This window comes from Gouania willdenowi, chromosome 20 (assembly GCF_900634775.1).
Source record: "Gouania willdenowi chromosome 20, fGouWil2.1, whole genome shotgun sequence".
Taxonomy (NCBI): domain Eukaryota; kingdom Metazoa; phylum Chordata; class Actinopteri; order Blenniiformes; family Gobiesocidae; genus Gouania; species Gouania willdenowi.
In genome coordinates this window covers 21,816,613-21,835,530 of record NC_041063.1, presented here as the reverse complement: position 1 = coordinate 21,835,530, position 18,918 = coordinate 21,816,613, and the positions used below count along the sequence as shown (strand labels likewise).

Sequence of the window (18,918 nt, the reverse complement as noted above, 5' to 3'; positions counted from 1 at the left end):
TCTCTTTAATAGATTTATAGAAACATGGGGAAAAAAATGCCCAGATCGTCCGTTATCGTTGATTGTTTGTTTGCATACAGCATTGAATACAGGCCCCTCACATAGGGGGGTGTCATGTGACTAACTGGTAGGTGTAAATCCTCCTCATGCTGTCTTTAGTCCAAATATATATCTGTTAATACTGGCCTGAGTACAGCAGTCCCGCCTCTCTGGAAACACACACCCACACACACACACCTGTGTTTCAAACATTTAAGGTCACAAATGCAGTGTGTATGTAGAGCTGGGCGATTTGGACCAAAATTCATATCTTTTCTCAAAATGGCAATATTTGATATGAAACTCGACATTTTTAACTCAATAAAATCTCTCTCTTTTTTTATTTTTATTTATTTATTTATTTACAGAAAAAATGACAGAACAGGCTTCCAACCCCCCCAACCACCCCCCATACATTCATACCACAATCACAACCACAGTCATAGTGTTGTGACAGGAAACCGAAATAGAAAAGGAGCACAAAGCAAACAAAAATTAATAACATAACAGAATGAAAAATAGAAGAAATCAATAATACTAATCAAGAATCAATAAACGAAATACAACACAATTATCAAAACGTTTATAACATGACAAATGACACACCTTTAAGAAAGTAATAACTATATTTCTAACTCAAGTAAGCAGACATTCCATTTATTGTCATGCTCAGTTATTCTGTTGTTATTTGTTGCTATAATTGTTTCTAGTATATACTGATGATGAACTCTAAAAGTGTTTCATACATACATTTGATCTAATTTTAGCTTTAGAAATAGACATTTTACCGAGCAGAATAAATAAAGTCTCAATAAAATCTTAGTAGAAAGACAATTATGGGTTAAATTTGCTGACGCAAAATGCCACACAGGCTCATTTATTATTTATTAATAAACAGCTGTACAAATATGTGCCACTTTTGGGGCTTTTTCTTCTTTAAGGGACAGCATGTGTGAGTGAGTTCTGCAGTGTGGCTTGTTTAGGAGAAGTTTTCATGTGATTTTCATGCTGCTCTGAAAAGTAGCAAAAGCAGTGACTCCTAAAATCAGTATTTTCACACAAAAATCAGCTCTAGAATAAAAATAATATTGTTATAGACGATATTGTAATTTCACCAGAAATCACGATACATCTCGACTCTCGATATATAGCCCCAGGCCTTTATGTAAGTAGATTAAAATGAGTCACACGGATAATATCCTGCAGTGAAACCAGGGTCAGAGTGTGTGAGTGAGTGAGTGAGTGAGTGTGTGAGTGTGTGTGTTAATAATAATACTGTAAAATGGCTCATCCGCCTCATAGTTAACCTTGCTGAGTCATTCAATGTTTCCTCCTCCCAATATCTCCATCCACATCCTTAATCTTCATCCAAACATTAAAAAAAGACGCTGAGTCATTAATATCACCTCATGCCTTCATCTAATCATTTTCCATCCCTCCCTCTAGGCTGGCCTTACTGTAGACACTAACTGTGCCTCCCCCCTCTCCATACTAACGCTGCCATTCCTCTCTCTGTCCTGTGTGTGTGTGTGTGTGTGTATGCATCGATGTGTGTGCACGCCCGTGTGTGTGTGTGTGTGTGTGCGCGCCAGGCGTGTGAGTTGCTGCAGGCAGAGAAAGGCAGAGTAGAGAGGTTGGCTCAGATTGTGTGTGAGCAGCGCTCCCTGCTGGACTGCTGTCCCGAAGCCACCAAGGAGCCGCTGCAGGAGCAGCTAGCCAGGGTCAGTACACACACACACACACACACACACACACACACACCCGCACACAAGAGGATGGGATTGAAATAACCAGATCTATTTCTTTGCATGTGGAATTTATCCTTGTTTTTTTTTTCTATCTTTCTGAGCGTGGAATGGCTGTTCTTCATCTTCACCTGCTTCTCACTTTCTCCTCTCGCCATAATAGTTCTTTAGGACAGTAATTCCCAACCTTTTTAAGATCGAGACCCCATTTTAACAATTCCCTCTTGACCCTAAAGACATATTTTTATCCCCTGCCACAAAGTGTGTAAGGGGGATACAGGTTTGAGCTCCGTCCGTCTGAGTTAAAGGGGACAGCTTTTCTCAGAAACTGTTTAAGACAGAATAACCAAATTCAGTGTGTGGCTTCAGGGTATCAATACCTTTATGGAGTTCGAAAATGAGAAGTGCGCAAATATTTTTTCCGGAGTTATTGCCCATGTGCCATTTTTTTTACTCTGTTCGAGGCATCTTCAAATAGGACAGCTTTTCTTAGAAACCTTTTAAGATAGTTAGTAATTTTATATTTTGATGTGATGATATTTTCTCATGTACACATCTAAGTTCTTAGATTTAGGACATTTAGGAAAAGGTTGTGAGTTATAATGACAACTAATCTGGCGGGGGATGTTGATGACTGTTTTTTGTTGTTATTATTATTATCAATTAGATTTATATTAAAGTGAACGTATAGAATCCACTTGTTTAAGATTACGTAATAATTTGTATCAATTACTAGATATTTCATGCAACCCCGTTTAAATTCCAAGCGACCCTACATGGGGTCTCGACCCCAAGATTGAAAAATCCTGCTTTTAGGATGTATTTTTTAAGAACGTCACAAAGCCTGAGTTTGGATTTAAGGGGAGAGTACAGTTTATTATAAAGTGTAATGTTGCAGAATTCCAGGAAATCTTAAAGTTGGAAATAACAGGAATGAACAGGGAATTTTATAACATTGAAAAGGAGCAAGCGGGTCGGAAAATGAATGATCGTCTCGACTTAAATAACCACATTTCATGCAAATATACTTGAAATTAGCTTTGCTATTCTTCAGTCACACGCACACAGCACACTGCTTACTGCAGGCTTATTCAGGCCACGCCCCCAGCATACGTAACCCTGTTTTAAAATACTCTGTTCAACATTGATGTGTTTGTTGTTAAATAATTGTTTACTTCAGTGGTTCCAGTTTTTTTGTTTAATCCAGCGTGTGGTAAAGAATAACAAATAAATAATGATAATTCCATAATAATTCAAATATACATATTATATAGTTTTAAACAATATTTTTAATCAAATAGTTTACAAATAATTGAATGTAATAATTTAACACAAACACTGCACTGTTTGTGCTTGGAGAGCAGTTAATGGTAATATTATCTGTCATTTTCCTTTTGTAAGGAATTGAGTTAAAATCACATATTTGATGTTTGTGAGTCTTTAAAAAACATAATAAAGTAAATATATGTAAAGTTCTACTTTACTTAATAAATCCATTGAAATATTACAGTATTTATGTGAATTATTTTGCATGGATGCTAATATTTATGTTTGGATATAATACATTTATTTCGAATTGTTCCCATTTTCCAGGTAAATCCAATATTTGAATTTATAGAAAAGTTTCTATTTGAATTCAGAGGGAATTTTCCATCCCTTTGCAATCGTAATAAAATGTTGCAGACTTACAGGTGGTTTTTGGGGCTGTGGTGTTTATGGAGAACTGGGTGTGATGTGGTTTGTTACTTGTTGCATGTTTATCAACGACTGCTCTGCTGATTCTAAACCATCAGAGCTTTATTTAGGAGTCGTTCACAGATTTATTCTCTGTTTCGTGCAAACAAAGACTGTTTTTTAACGAAGGCTTGCTAGTGAATTTGCTAAATCCTTCCTGGTCTTGATGAGGGTGCATTTCTCCTTCCGACAGGACTGTGAGGTGCTTGAGGCTGAGACCAAGCGGTTCGAGGACTTGGAGTTTCAGCAGCTGGAAAAAGAGAGCAGGCTCGACGAAGATAAAGAAACCCAAACTCAGCAGATTCTCCGGGACATCGCGGACTATCAGCGCAGTGCGGTCACTCGCAAGGTAGCAACTCTCTTTAAAAAACGATTTAGTCCATTTTGTTGTTTTAATGATTAGTTTCATATCAGACAAAAAGAACGTAATTTTTGGTCTTCTAGGAGCGACTCCTCACGCTGAAGAAGCAAGCGGCGCAGATTACCCAGCAGGCACAGCGAGAAAAGGAAAGCTTCCTGAAGGAGAGGACGAACCTGGAATCTATGTTGCAAAGAGTAAGAGCGAGGATATTAATGTTGATATGTGCATGCGTGGTGGAGGGTCCCACTCTTAGTTTAAATACATTTTTTTTTCACATAGACAAACATTTTCGCCCCAAAATCCAATATATTAGTTTTTTACTTTCTGTTCATTTGATGGGGGAAAAAAACAACAATGATTGGTTTTTAATAACGCATAAGGACACATCAAAGCCGTCGTCAGATGCCTCTGAGGAGACTGACGGTCGACAACATGTCAGGAGATCAAAGTAAATTTAAAGTAAATTCCTGATAAAATATTAACATGGTTCACAGGTTGCGTTATTAGTAAAACAACAGGTTTTATATCATTTTCATGCCAACTACAATTACAATTACGAAGTCAATTATCTGAACTCAATTACAATATCATTATAATTAGAACAACAACAGATTTATTTGAAATTATGTCATTACTGTAATTAATAATTAAGTATACAATTACATTTATAACTGACACAAACCCTGGCCCCTCCAGTTCAGATCTTTAACATTTAGCGGTTTTTTTTTTTGTTTCCAAGGAGAAAGAAAACCTGGCTTCACTGGAGAGAAAATACGCTGACCTGACGAATGGTCGTAGTTTGACTCTGAGGGAGGTGAGTTTGATTGGTTTCTTCCAGGTTCTCCTGAAGTGGACTTTCCCTCTGTGATCGATAGGATTCAGCCTCTTTGGCTGGTGTGTGTCACTGCTTTTTTTCCTCTGTTTGTCTCAAGAATGCTGAGCTACACCCACTCTGCTGTCTGTGTGGAGTCTCACGTGGGCTAAATTTATCCTACGTGTGTGTTTTAGTGTGACGTGTCACCAGGGTTGGGGTCAGTTCTAATTGTAATTGCGTAATTGGTCATTATTTACAATTATGTACATAATTGTTAATCGTAAAAAACCCATATTGCTGTTGTTGGGTTCTTTTCTTACTATGGACTCTATGTTTTGTTAAGCGCACTGAGATGACTTTGTTGTAATTTGCGCTATATGAATAAAGTTGAGTTGAGTAATTGAGTTTAGATAATGGACTTTGTAATTAGAAAGCTCCGTCATGGAAATTGAAGTAAATTAATTGTAATTGCCATGGAAATTCAATAAAACTATTAATTAAAATGTAATCAAACACAAAACCATGTTACAGTTCTAAGGCTACACATGTGTATTAACAATTATTATATAAATATTATATAAATATGTTTCAGATAAAGTTTTTCCCGCTACCTGTCAGTTCTCTTCAGGATCATTTTTACCCTTTTTGAAAGAAAATTATTAAAAAAAAAAATATTAATTCCAGCATTTTCATGAATAAGGAATCCTAATAAGAGATGAAAAACAAATTATATGATATGTAATAATTTTTTTTGTTGTAGTTTTTCTGCTGATTTAAGCTAACACAAGAGGAAGGTTAAGTTTGATGTGGTTATTTATTTCAGGCTCATTAATTGAATTTGAACTTTAGTAATTAAGATCATAATTGTAATTGATTTTCAGAGTAAAAAATGATAATTGTAATTTTAATCATAATTGGAAAAAATGCCGTAAACGTGATCAGAAATGAAAACATGGATAATTGATGACATAATTGTAGTTTTAAAATGTAATTGGCTCCAACCCTGAGTGTCCCATCATGCACCACTCTAACAACTAATCATCAGATGATCGTGTCGTGCTAACGGCTACCTCACTCCTTCTTTCTTTCTGCTCCACCTCGTACGTTCCAGGGCTATGTCACAGTCAGTGAACTCACTGAGCTTTACTCACAGCTCGGCCACCAGCCTAAACCCACTCCTGCTCCCCAGTCCGAGGTAAAACCCTCCCTCGACGGTGATTTACCCAAACCCACGGAGGACGAGGTGCGTGTAAGACGCTTAAAGGGTTGTTTTGAGGATTTTATTTTCCCACATTTCCTTTTCCTTTTTCCCTTTCTGACGCTGATCTTTCCTTTTCCTCCAAAGCTCTGTCACTCCTCCTCACCTGCAGACTCTCACTCCTCCTCCTCTTCCTCTACTTCTTCCTCCTCGTCTTCTAGCTCACTTTTAAAACCCCGCCCCCTTCCTAAAACACCATCTGTGCATTGGCCAGAGAACATGGTGTCTTATCGAGACCCCTCCCCCCTTCCCGACTCTCCCCCGCCGCCCCTTCCTGTCAAAAAGCATCATCGGAACAGTCAGGTAACCAGCTTGTAGTCGTGTGAATATATAAGTATTTATTGATTATTCTACGTTATTGAATGAATCACTGCCACCACCAGAGGACTGTTTTTTCATGGTTTTTCATTTTTATGAGAAGAGTTTTCTTTAAAGACGCTTTATGAGTTGGTTTGTAGGTTGTAAAGGGGTGGAAAATGTTTGGTAAATTTGCACGGAGAATAAGCTTGGGAATTGTGGAAATATTCAAAAATATGAATGAACGTTCAATGGGAATTATTTATTGAAATTAATCAGAAACTGGGAGTTATTTAATTTAATTTAAAAAAAATATATAATTAAAAAAAATTATTGTAAAAATGTTGTAAAGTGGTGGAAAATGTTTGCTAAATTTCCACGGGAGAATAAGCTCGGAAATTTTGGAAATATTCAAAAATATAAACTTTTTTGGGAATTATTTATTGAAATTACCCGGAAATTTCATTTTTTTTACTTTCTTATTTTAATTTTTTGTAAAGGGGTGGAAAAAAAGTTTGGTAATTTTCCACGAGATAATAAGCTTGTTAATTTGGAAATTATTCAAAAATATAAACTATTCATGGGAATTGTTTATATAAATGACATCATTCGAAATTTTAAACTGATATTTACATATTTTAGATGATGCTAAAATATATTTAACATCCATGTTAAAAGCCAACCTTCAATTTGGAAAAGTTTCCAACTTTAAAAATTCACAGAATTTTGCAACACTGATTTTGAATATATGCTAATATTTGTTTTTTTTTTAATTTAAAATTACCCCCAATTCCTGGTTAATAAACAAATAATTCCCATTAAAACACGTTTCTGTGGAAATTTAGCAGATATTTTCTTCGCCTTTGTAACCCTTGTAATAAGTTATTAATAATTAATGTTTAACCCGCTACATTTCTTTGATTTGCATCCTTTAATCCAGCACTTCCGGATGCTGGAGGAGAGGAAACAGTCGGAGAAAGACGGAGGCTCCCATCTGAGTGACACTTTGCCCCGAAAAAGAGCCACTCCCATTGTCAACCCCCAGTTCACGTTTGCAACACTTGGACGCAGCTTTCCCTCCAAGGTAAATAAATACACGTCCATGTGTTGTGGTCGTCATAATGGAACACCCATGCATCTTTTAATCCAAAACCTATCACATAAACAGTGTAGATACAAAAAGACAATATTCTATCCTGCTGTTGTCTTTTTTTTAATTTACTTATCCCTATTTGTTTTGAATACAATTTTAAAATTATGTTTAATATAGTGTAATATCTATTCAGCCCCATCAGCCCCTGGTGCAGAGCACAAGCTGTGGCAGTATTCTTCCCAGGATCTTCTCCTTATCCAGCAAGGAAACTGAATCCCGACGCTTCCAAAAAGGTAAAACAAACAAAAGTGTGTTGTGTGTTTAAATTGTATTAAATAGGACACGTTTTTCTACGTCTGAGGATCATTTTAGTAGCATGTGGAAATAAAACCAGCTCTTTTTCCTGCTTAGCTCTCATCTCTCCTTATATGGGGACAGAGGTTTTTTTTGCCTGTGGGGTGTGGAACTCTCAGTTTGTTTCAGTGTGTTTATGCATCAGAGTAGATAAAGGAGGAATGTAAGTAGAGGAGGGCGGAGCAGAGCAGAGCGTGTCCTTCCTACTACTACTATCAGTGTATGGATGTGTCTTCTTCCTCGATGTTTCCTGAATGAAACTTTTTTTTATCATCAGAAAATAATGATTATTTGCTGTTTTTAGATGTAAATTTATGATCTGAAAGTCTCAAGCCACAGGTTTTGTGTAAAACAGCAGAAAATGTTTGTGAACGTGTGTAGCAGAAGGCTTTAGAGTAAAAATGCAAACAATGACCTCTGATACACGCAGAAGTACAGAAGAAATACACAAAAGTGTACAACAAATTTACACAAAAATAAGAGTGTACAAAAGTGCAACAAAATTACACAAAATGACTCCAAAAAACCCACAAAATTACAACAAAACACATAAAATGAAGGATAAATGACTAAAAATGACTCCGTTACACACACAAAACAACAAAAATATAGATTAAACCAAAATACACAAAACAACAACAAAAATACACAAGATGACCCCAAACACACACTAAACGACAACAAAAATAAACAAATTGACAACTAAGACACACAACAAGAGTCCATAAACACACAAAATGACAACAAAAACACAAAATGAGAGAAAAATACATAAAAATGACTCCCTACACACAAAACGCAAATAAAAATACACCAAGAAAAATCAAATTCACACCTCCAAAACACATTAAAAAAAATGACCACAGAAATAAACAGAATGTCAACAAAATGATAACAAAAATTGCTCATCTCAGCTCTAAATCCTTTGAGTTTGACTCATGAGTCATTAAAAGTTTATTCTACTTCAATGTAGTAATGATATGTTTGTGTCCCAGTGAGTTACTATTTTGGGTACAGAGCTGAAAAAGCTGCTTTACAGAAGATTAAATGCTGATTGTGTGGCAGTCTTGATTCTGTGTGTCTGGTCCCTCGGTGCCTTTGGTTCCTTGATCCTGCTCAGCAGATCATGATGGGTGGGTCTGTTGTAAGAAGCAGATCATATCAGATCTAAGTCTCTTCCTGTACCCAGAGGTTGACTTGGTTTGTCTTCATTGATCCCAGAAGAAGCGAGAAGCAAACACCAAAAACCATTGGCGTTGTTTTTGTGGAAATCTAATACTTCAGCCTGTTGAGGGTGTTTTTTTTTTTGCAGCTGACGTCATTATTTTGTGGTGTTTTGTGCGGTTGGAGTGTTAAAGTGTTAATCTGTCTGGATAGTATAAGAACAGGGTCAGTGTGGCGGGGTATTGTGATGAGAAGTTGAAGGCGTGTGGGCAGTCGCTGCCACAGGATGTCCCACAGACAGGTAGAACGTGCACGTGTTGAGCAGGGATGGTGCATAACTAAAATGTACGGATATCTATGTGTGCGTGTTCAGGTCAGCCGAGCTCCCGCGCAGCATCGCAGACCAACGTCTACCTCGACGCCTTCAGTTACCGCGACAACCAGGCCTTTGACACCATGAGCGTGGACAGCAGCGACTCCATCGACACCAGTATCTCCGCCTGCTCTCCAGACAACGTCTCCAGGTGAGCAGTGGACAGAAAGGCAACTTTTATCAGAGTGGGGGCCACAAGAATGTGTCTGTTTGATCAAAGGGCCACATTATCATTCATGTCAGCATTCAGAATAATGACATAAGCATTAATACAGCAAAGAACAAAGGGATTTTGGAGTCATTTCGTGTGTTTTTTCCATTATTTTGTGTATGTTTTTATCATGTGCATTTCTGTTGTCCTTTTGTGTTTTTTTCCAGTAAAATGTATGTCTTTTGGAGTCTTATTGTGTAGTTGTGTTGCGATTTTGCAGGGTTCTTTTGCGTCATTTTTGTGTATTTGTGTTGTTTTGTTTGTTTGTAGTACTGTGGGCTTGCTGAGTCATTTTTTTTGTGTTTTTCGTGTCTTTCAGTGTACTTTTGTTGTAATTTTCTGTAATTTTGAATATTTTTTTGCGTCATTATGTGTATTTCTGTTGTCGTTTTGTGTTATTGGAGCGTTTTCGTGTATTTTTGCTGTCTCTTTGAAATATTTTGTTTTAGTATTGTGTGTTTCTGTGTTTTTCTTGTCTTTTACTGTATTTTTCTGTAATGTTGTAATTTTTCTGAGGATATTTTAGTGTATTCTTGCTGTTGTTTTGTGTGTTTTTCTGTTGTTTTGTGCGTTTACTTTGGGGGCCACACAAAATTAGACCGAGGGCCGCATGTGGCCCCCGGGCCGCCATTTTTCCATGCCTTTTTCTAAGACTAAGGGGAAAGGGGGCAGAAGCCTTAGCTCAGGGGTGTCAAACAGATTTTAGTTCAGGGGCCAAATACGGACCAGTTTGTGCTTAAGTGGGCCACAGATTTTATGTGGGAAAAAGAGCAAACTAAACATTAACGTGTCCTGGTTTGCACTTCCATGTATGAATGATATATAAATGATAAAGTATGTGAGTATATCAGATCTTCACTTAAATTTCCCTGATTTTTGGAATTTGGGGAAATTTCTTGAAAAAATTACTATATTTTGGAAAAAAAATGAAGATTTCTTTCAACAATATGTGATTAAAAACCACTGCTGTCATAATGTAAGAACTGAAAAAATGAGCTCTGCAAATATTGTGGATTTAAATGGAATTTGTGTATTTGGAGGGGCTAATATATCTACAACTAAATTAGTTCATTTACAAAATGTTTCTTGTTTTTTTCTGTCATTTTGACTTTACATTTGTACATTATTTCATTTAATCTGTTAACACATTCCATAGCTTCACCCCACAGACAGATATTCATCTACTTTTCATGGTTGTGAGTAGATGGGCTGTTTCCAGTTTAGTTGATGGGCTGTTTCCTCTGAGGGGGTAATGCCCCCCTCTCTGTTTTTGAACATATTTTCTAAGTTGGAGGGAAGTAAGTTATTGCTGTTTTTTGATCTACCAGGTCCATGAATATTGATGTTATAAATAATGCATTTGTATGCTCCTGAAAATCAACATTGTGCACCATTCATATGGCATGTTTCTGTATTGGTCAAACAGTCTGTAGTGTAGTTGAACACAATAAGTGAAATGAGGTGGTATCGGTGTGCAGTACAGCAGTGGTTCTCAAACTTTTTTGTACCCCATGGAATAAATGAATGAACGAGTGATAACACACATTTTTTCAAGAATCTCCTTTTGTAAATAAGTGGAAATAAACCTTTATGGATCGTCAAGAACTTCTGGCGACCCTAAATACATTTTTTTTCCTTTCTAGTATTACATTTTGATCATGTTATTAGCTCAGATTTTTTTTTTTTTTTCAACACCCCAATACATCTTAAGATTTTAGATCTTACTTAAGTTTTCCATTTAAATTTGTGGTTTATTAACACACCTAGAACGTTATTTTGATATACTCGTTCAATGTCCACCTCATTTATCCTTAAGTTTACTTAGGTAATTGATGGGTTTTGCTGTTTCCCAAAATCATAAATGAAGTTTTTTTTTCAAATCTATGGAGAATTTGTTAGCATTAAACCATAGTTTCTGTTTTTTAGGTGGAGGCTGAAGCGTGTGCGCATGTGAAAAGTGTGTGGAAGAGTTTTCCCTCCTTGGAGATGTAGTTTTTGTGAGCGAACAGACCTGATTAGTCGTTGAGGGATCCAGTTACGGAGGAGGAAAGCACAGAGACGCGCGTACGTTTCAAGAGTTTAGAACCAAAACCATGTGTCTCCCCTCCTCTGGTTTCCCCTGAATGGTACGCTCTGGTTGGAGCACATTTCAAACCATCGTTAGAGACTCTCACTATGGCTCCGTCTGGATCAGCTTTTTATTTTAGGCCAAAAGACACGATGAGGAATGCTCGATAGTGAGTCGTCTGATTTTAAGGAATCACCTGAGTGCGTTAGGATGACTATGAGTGTAGTTTCTTCTCATCGATTAAGGTAAGACAGGAGGATTTCTGTTTTTTTAGTTTTTTATTCTGACTTAAATCAATCTTAAATATAAGTAAGTAAGACATGTAATCTTGTGAGTTTTCTTTCAAATTCTGCTTTTCATTCTTTTTTTCCCTATGTATTCTCTTCTTCTTCTTCTTCTTCTTCTTCTTCTTCTTCTTCTTCTTCTTCTTCTTCTTCTTCTTCTTCTTCTTCTTCTCGTTTCGGCTTCGTCTATCTTTCTTCTTCTGCTTCTTCTTCTTCTGCCTTCTCCTTATCCTTCTCCGTCTCTTCTCCTTCTCCTTCCTCCTTCCTCCTGCTCCGTTCTCTCCGTCCTTCTCCTCCTCTCTTACTCCTTCCTCATTGCTCCGGCTCCTGCTCCTTCTCCTGCTTCCTTCTCCGTCTCCTTCTCTACTTCGTCCGTCCGTATCCTGTATCCCTACCTTCTCCTCCTCCTCCTCCTCCTCGGGTTGTTTATACTTGACTCTAATTTATACCACTTGCTTGTTTTAGAATCTAAATCCATTCACGTTGACTGCGTTGCTAATGTACTTTGGACATAAATCTCATTACTGGCTCCGCCTCCCTTTTGAGGACTTAAATAATGTAACGCCAACTGTTGAATCCCAGAGTTCAGACGTGGTTTTAAGTTTGCCAAGAATGAAAAGATCTGCAAACTGATGGAAACAAGACTGTGTGCCAGAGGGCGGGAAAATCCTTAATGTGATGTATCCATAGACTGAAATGTGTTCTGTTTGATGTGTGGAGCCGTCCCTTGTGTTCTGCAGCTGTGGTCGGGCAGACATGAAACTTTAGACAATAACACACACACACAGAGGGAGAGAGAATTCTCTAATCCAGGACATGCACACAGTAAATAAAGAGCCGTGTTCTCACTATAGGAAACTCACTCTGACCTTTTCACTTGCGATACGATACCAATATTGCCCGATACCGATATGAATCTGATACGATATCAGCAGGAATCATACATACTTTTATTACGTGTTTTGTACTGTGGAATGTTGGGAAAGGTTTTAACAAGTGATGTTATTCAAACAGAGAACAATAGTCAGTACGTATGAAAAATAAATTTATTATGAACGAATGGATTTTTAATATTTAAAAAATGAAAATGTTTTGTGATTTATTTTTTTTTTTTGGGTGTGTGTATGTTTGTTTGTTTTAGTATTCTAATGAAAATCTGAACTTAATGGTGTGTAGAAAAATCTAAATTTGATGCAGCTGTGGCTATAATGTAACTTACCACCATTAAGTGTGGAATGAAAGAATAATGCCATGTAAAGCGCTTTGAGTGACCAAACAATGGTGCTATATAAATCCAATGAATTATTATTTTTATTTTTATTTATTGTTATAAATGTTTGATGCTGATGCAGCTGCGTCTTGATACACACTTTGTTTCTCTTGTATATACTTCAATAAAGAAAAATGTGAAATGGAAACAAAAATATTCTACAATTCAGTAAATTACATAAAGTAAATTAATTGGAATACCCTGAAAAAAACCCCATTAATAAATCAAATAAAAACAAAATACAGTATATAGATATACATTTAAAGTGCTAAATTGCTACTATTTGAACTAAAACACAAGAACATTTAACTATTGAATAGAATGAACTAAAGATAAATTATGAGATGCTGAATAATAACCTAAAAACAAATTATATTTGAAATTGCAAAATAAAATTCAAGTTCCCTTCAGTTTGTTTTCAGTGTATAGTTCTGTCATATGCTGGAATGGACTGTCTCTGTTTGATGCTCAGATACATGGAAAATGTTTGTTTTTTCCCAAGTAACTAAAGTTGCATCCACTCCTTTTTCTCTTCCTGTTTATATGTCGCTGTGTTTCAGTGCCAGCACGTCAAACATGGCCAAACTGGAGGAGATGGAGCGTCTGCTGAGAGAGGCCCAGGCCGAGAAGAACCGCCTCCTCGAACACAAGGTCAGAGTTTGTTTTTCTGCATCCAGCCTTCACCGAAGAAGAACGATTCTTTATTTTTGTTCTCCAGGAACAAGAAATGGAAATCCGAAAGCAGGCCTTTGAAGATGAAAGGCGAAGACGGGAGGAGCTGGAGAAGCGTCTGCAGGAGGAAACGAGTCGACGGCAGAAACTCATCGACCGGGAGGTGAAACTGCGGGAAAAACAAAGAGTACAGGTGAGGATTTCTGTCCATATTTGGGCTGATTTTTGTGAGCTGAGCGCACAGAACTATTGGAAAAGTTCACCTTTCATAAAATCCTGCATGCCTGCTTCTTGTGTTTTCAATCATTTCTAACAAGTTCTCCTCATATGCTTCAACTTTTTTCCCCCTGAATCATCGACGGTTGGCAGAAGAAAAAAGAAGCTCACCTAAAAGCGTCTCCACACATGAGAGAAATGTGTTCAGAGTTACGTAAAAATAGAAAATGACTTGGTTTCTCTCTAATGTTTCAGTCTCGGCCCTTGACTCGCTACCTGCCCGTAAGAAAAGACGACTTTGACCTGCGGTCTCACATTGAGACGGCGGGCCACAGCGCAGACACGTGCTTCCACCTGTCCATCTCAGAGAAGACATGTCGGGGGTACCTGGTGAAGATGGGGGGGAAGATCAAAACCTGGAAGAAGCGCTGGTTCGTCTTCGACCGCAACCGACGAACTCTCTCCTACTTTTCTGGTATGAGCTCTAGACTCCAGTTCTTCCATCTGGATTTTATTTAAATAGAGACTCAGAGAAACAAGAAAGAAGAAATATATAAATAAATAAGGACTCAATTCCTGTTTTGTTTCATGGAAATAATACCAAACCCTTTAAATAGGCTTTTTAGAGTTGACTACTCTTTTTGCTAGCATTATTTTATTTATTTATTTATTTATTTATTTGTCTTTGAACAGTTTTAAATCAAAAACAAATGGTCGGATATTGATGAAATTTTCAGGAAATATCCGAAATAGGATGAGTGATTTTGGAGACATATTATGTAGAGTCTTGATTAGTTTGAAAATAAATCACTGTGTTCAGCTGTTTGAGTTGGTCCTACAACGCATTACAAGTTCTGTTTCATCACAGCCAAGTGCCAGAAATTACACTGTAATTGCGGGAAATTGCGTCGTGAGAAATTGGTCATTGCACATTTTTATGTTTTTCTGCTTGATCTTTCTAGATCTAAAAAGTTATATCCCCACCCAAACTCCCTTTCCCTTGTATTCCTCCCCCTCCCCCTCACTTGGGTGTCACACTGCCCTCCCTTTTTATATTTCGCCCTTCTAATAAAGTCTGGTTTACCCTTCCCCAGGGCGGGCTCACAATTAAGGAACATAATAGATGTATTATTACTTTGGTTTTTTTTGCAGGAATGAAATATGTTTTTCATTTAACGCTTGAAACCAAAGGAAGAAAAAGAGAAGAAAATGTAGACGAGAACTGCCTGGGGATTAAGACGGCATTGTTCCATTTGTTGTGTGTTTATATACAGAAAAAACACGAGTTGACGTCAGAATGGAAAGGAAAAAGTAAAATATGTGTTTAATCTTACATAAAACAGGAGATAATCACTCTATTAAGTTATTGAAAAATTAAATTAGAAGATTTATAAGTACAATATATGAAAGAAATGTGTGATATTCTCCCAAAAAGATGTCAGTGATGGTTTAGTCTGTGTCATATAACTGATAAATATCACCAACCGGCGAATCACCCTCAGTCATGTGATTACAAAGACGAGATTTAACAACGAAATTATAGGTGAAATTTGACATGCTCGTCTGTTTGCTGAGCTTTCTAGACATTCAGTCATCAGTTCACCATTAAAAACAATGTTTAAATGCGTGATATTGTCCCAAAACATGCATGTGAGGTATTTCCATGTGATGTTGGGGTCTGATTTTAAATTGTGAGGAAGAAAAACGTCTTTTTTTGTTTCAGAACATGAAATCTGATTCCTCATTTAAATGTAAGACATTTGCCCTCGTACTTTTAATTAATTTATCTCCTCTCTATGGTCTTCAGACAAGCATGAAGCCAAACTGAAAGGAGTCATCTACTTCCAAGCTATTGAAGAAGTTTATTACGACCACTTGAAGAACGCGCATAAAGTACGTTTACACATTTACTTTCCTTTCCTTCCTCGTTGAGCTTCCATCTGCTTACGTTTTTTTTTTTTCTCCGCAGAGCCCGAACCCCTCCTTGACCTTCAGCGTGAAAACTCACGATCGTGTTTACTACATGGTCGCCCCCTCACCCGAGGCCATGAGGATCTGGATGGATGTGATCGTCACTGGCGCTGAGGGATACACACAGTTCATGGTGTAAAAAGGCAGAGGTTTCACTTACCTTTTTTTATATACGTCCGTACGATTGTTACCATCACGAGTGGATGAAGATGAGCTGGAATGACTCAGTAATGACTGATTGTGTTCATAGTACATTGGATTTTGGTTGGTTTTCTTTGTAAAATGGTGCAGGAGACCTGAAACGTGCTCATCACTTCACCTCATTCTCTTCAGAGAAGAGTAGGAATCACAGTTTTTATATCACCAGGACCTCTGGACAAACCATGTGCTGTGGATTTTAGTTTCCCAGCACATTTTGACCTAAACTGTAGAAAGAATGCATAACAAGTGATCAGAGTGTTTATAAGTAAATCTATATTTAATGTGCTTTTATTTACCATTTTAATTTCATGATGCTGTTGCATTCTCAGGTCTTAACTGTGCACACGTCTGTGTACAGCAGTGTCTTCTAAGGCGGGGTGCACGCACACACACACACACACACACAAGATTATTTATCTGTTTCAGAGCCCACACATGAAGACAAAAAAAATCAGACGGAACAGTTTTAACCGTAGTGTGAGTTCTGATAATTCAACACGGCACACATACACACACACAGAACCATTCTGTCCAACCACCAATCGCCCTCCAAGACGTAAATCCAACGAGATCCAATACCATGATCTAATGCTGCATTCAAAGCAACTCTGAACTCAGGATTGTCCGACCTCCTACTTGAAAAAGCGACTTGAACCTGAAGTCGGAGGTCCGACTCACTAACGTCAGTGAAAACATTCTAATATTACAGCGGTCAGCCATGTCAGATATTTCAACATGAACTCGGTTGAAATTGTTGATCGAACTTGCCTTGAACGCAGCATTACGTGTTCCTCAGTCAAGCTCGCTTCTTGATTGGCTACATTCCGATCCACGTCACGAATCACAGCTTTTAAATTGTGCTGTTCCGATGTGTCTTTTCTTTTTTTTTGTCCAGATACCAATATCTAGTTGCATATTATCAAGCGATACCGATACATGCCGATACTGTGGTGTTTAAAAAAAGATATGACCTGTTTTTGTTGAAAATCAGGTCTTCAAAATCACTGACTTTTTCTCTCGTGTATTGTTTTTTGTTGTTTTTTTTTTTTTTTTTCGGCAACATGAAAACGCGCCCCCCGCTATTCGGGCTAATAGCGATAGCTTGCCTTGACATGCACTGAACATGGAACATGTGACCATACGTGTTCCTGTGATCAGGAGTCAGGGTGGCAGTGATAGTCGGAGAGAGAAAAACACAAGTTTGAAGAAGAGTTTGATGCTGTAAATGGCATCGGCATGTTAGTAGTCAGTACTTGCCGATACCGATGTCGTATCAGGACCCCTCCCAAATACTAGTATCTGTACATTACTTTTAAAACATAAAATAATTTGGTGTTTGTCGTCCATGGTCCGATTATCTGTGTGTGTGTGTGTGTGTGTGTGTGTGTGTGTGTGTGTGTGTGTGTACTCTGCGTTAACATTTTAGCACAGAACCAAACATTTCTGCCACCTACTGGCACAAAGGAGTATTTTAATCAGACAGTCTATGATGCATTTCTATTGCGAAGTAATCAATTACACAAGTCAGTGTATTGGCTAGAAAAAAATCAACATATTGGAAGCACAGTGGTTGGAAAACACTGGCATGCATGTGATAAAGAAATGCCTATTTATCACTTTCCTCTAAGCTTTAAGGTGCTTGTTTTATTCGACACTAATGTAGCAAATGTCACATTTCAGATGTAATACACAGTGAGAATTAGGAGTTACACCAAAATCAGAAAAGGTGTGATAAATATGCATTTATGTCAGAGTTTTCTTTTCATTAGTTCGTTTTGTGCCCTTTTCAATTGTTATTTCTCACATCTCAGTATTTTTTTTTAACATGTATATCATAATCGTATGTACTTTAAGTTGAAATGTCAACTTGTCTGAGGTGTTAAAGCACAACGACGTGGAAAGATCCAGAAAATGATGGTACGCGACGGATCACTGTGCTGCTTCCAGCCTTTATTACACTGCTTTTCTAACCACTATTATAGCTTTTTCTCTGTTTGACTGCTCCACTCTGATCACGCGTGTTGTTTATTTTATTTTTGTATTATATGCGTAATGATACAAAGAGCCCCACTGATGGCTGCATTTATCTTTCTGTGTTTTTGACCAAAGCACATGTTCATGTAATGAGATGTGTTTCTGTTAGCTTCACTTTTACAGAATGGACACGACAAACCAAACGTATGGTTAGTCCTCCTCACCAAATTAAGCTGTTACGGTGCAAACTTTCCATAGTTACTCTTGTTTTTAAATATATAATGTATTTTATATGTGGAGCCGATTATTCTATGTATTTATGCTTTTACCAATGCATGTATCCTAATTTTATATTTCTGTATGGCTAATAAAAATTGATATATTTTGCCTGATTCTGGCAAGTTGTTTATTTATGCAACACATTTAATTTTTAATAATTATATTTCTGGTTTGTCTAAATTTGGAGCTTTAATACTTCTCATTTTTATTTACCTTCTGCAGGACTGCGTCTGCACTGCTGTTTTTACTGTGTTCTCCACGAGGTGTCGCCCTCTCACAGATTACATTTTACATTAAGTGCATCAATCTTGGAGTTATTGTGAGTTTCTCATGTAAACAACTGTTATTTTATGATTAAAAAGAAAAAAAAAAAAACCTCATACGACTGCACAATAGCCCTTGAAATTGGCAAATATCTGTTCCAAAACTTTAGACTTTAAGGGATATTGTGGAGGATTAAGATGAAGCAGGTTTTTATTTGAAATGTTAAACATTATATATTAAACAAATATAAATTTTATTGTTGTTGATATTTCAATG

At 37.1% G+C, this 18,918-nt stretch overlaps 1 protein-coding gene across 5 annotated transcripts in view; it reads left to right on the top strand.

Moving 5' to 3' along the window:
* The window catches only part of phldb2b (pleckstrin homology-like domain, family B, member 2b), a 51,766-nt gene extending 33,278 nt beyond the window's left edge, over positions 1-18,488 (top strand). For 2 of the 5 annotated variants that reach the window (XM_028434151.1, XM_028434155.1), the window contains 14 exons: positions 1,632-1,760; positions 3,712-3,867; positions 3,963-4,073; positions 4,619-4,693; positions 5,805-5,936; positions 6,039-6,254; positions 7,189-7,332; positions 7,535-7,634; positions 9,233-9,383; positions 13,626-13,716; positions 13,784-13,930; positions 14,209-14,428; positions 15,761-15,846; positions 15,923-18,488. In XM_028434151.1, the coding sequence (XP_028289952.1) occupies positions 1,632-1,760; positions 3,712-3,867; positions 3,963-4,073; positions 4,619-4,693; positions 5,805-5,936; positions 6,039-6,254; positions 7,189-7,332; positions 7,535-7,634; positions 9,233-9,383; positions 13,626-13,716; positions 13,784-13,930; positions 14,209-14,428; positions 15,761-15,846; positions 15,923-16,063 (1,899 nt within the window). In that variant the 3' untranslated portion in view covers positions 16,064-18,488. The remainder of the gene's footprint in view (positions 1-1,631; positions 1,761-3,711; positions 3,868-3,962; positions 4,074-4,618; positions 4,694-5,804; positions 5,937-6,038; positions 6,255-7,188; positions 7,333-7,534; positions 7,635-9,232; positions 9,384-13,625; positions 13,717-13,783; positions 13,931-14,208; positions 14,429-15,760; positions 15,847-15,922) is intronic. The other 3 variants (XM_028434152.1, XM_028434153.1, XM_028434154.1) reach the window with 3 other exon arrangements.
* The last annotated feature ends 430 nt before the right edge of the window (positions 18,489-18,918 follow it).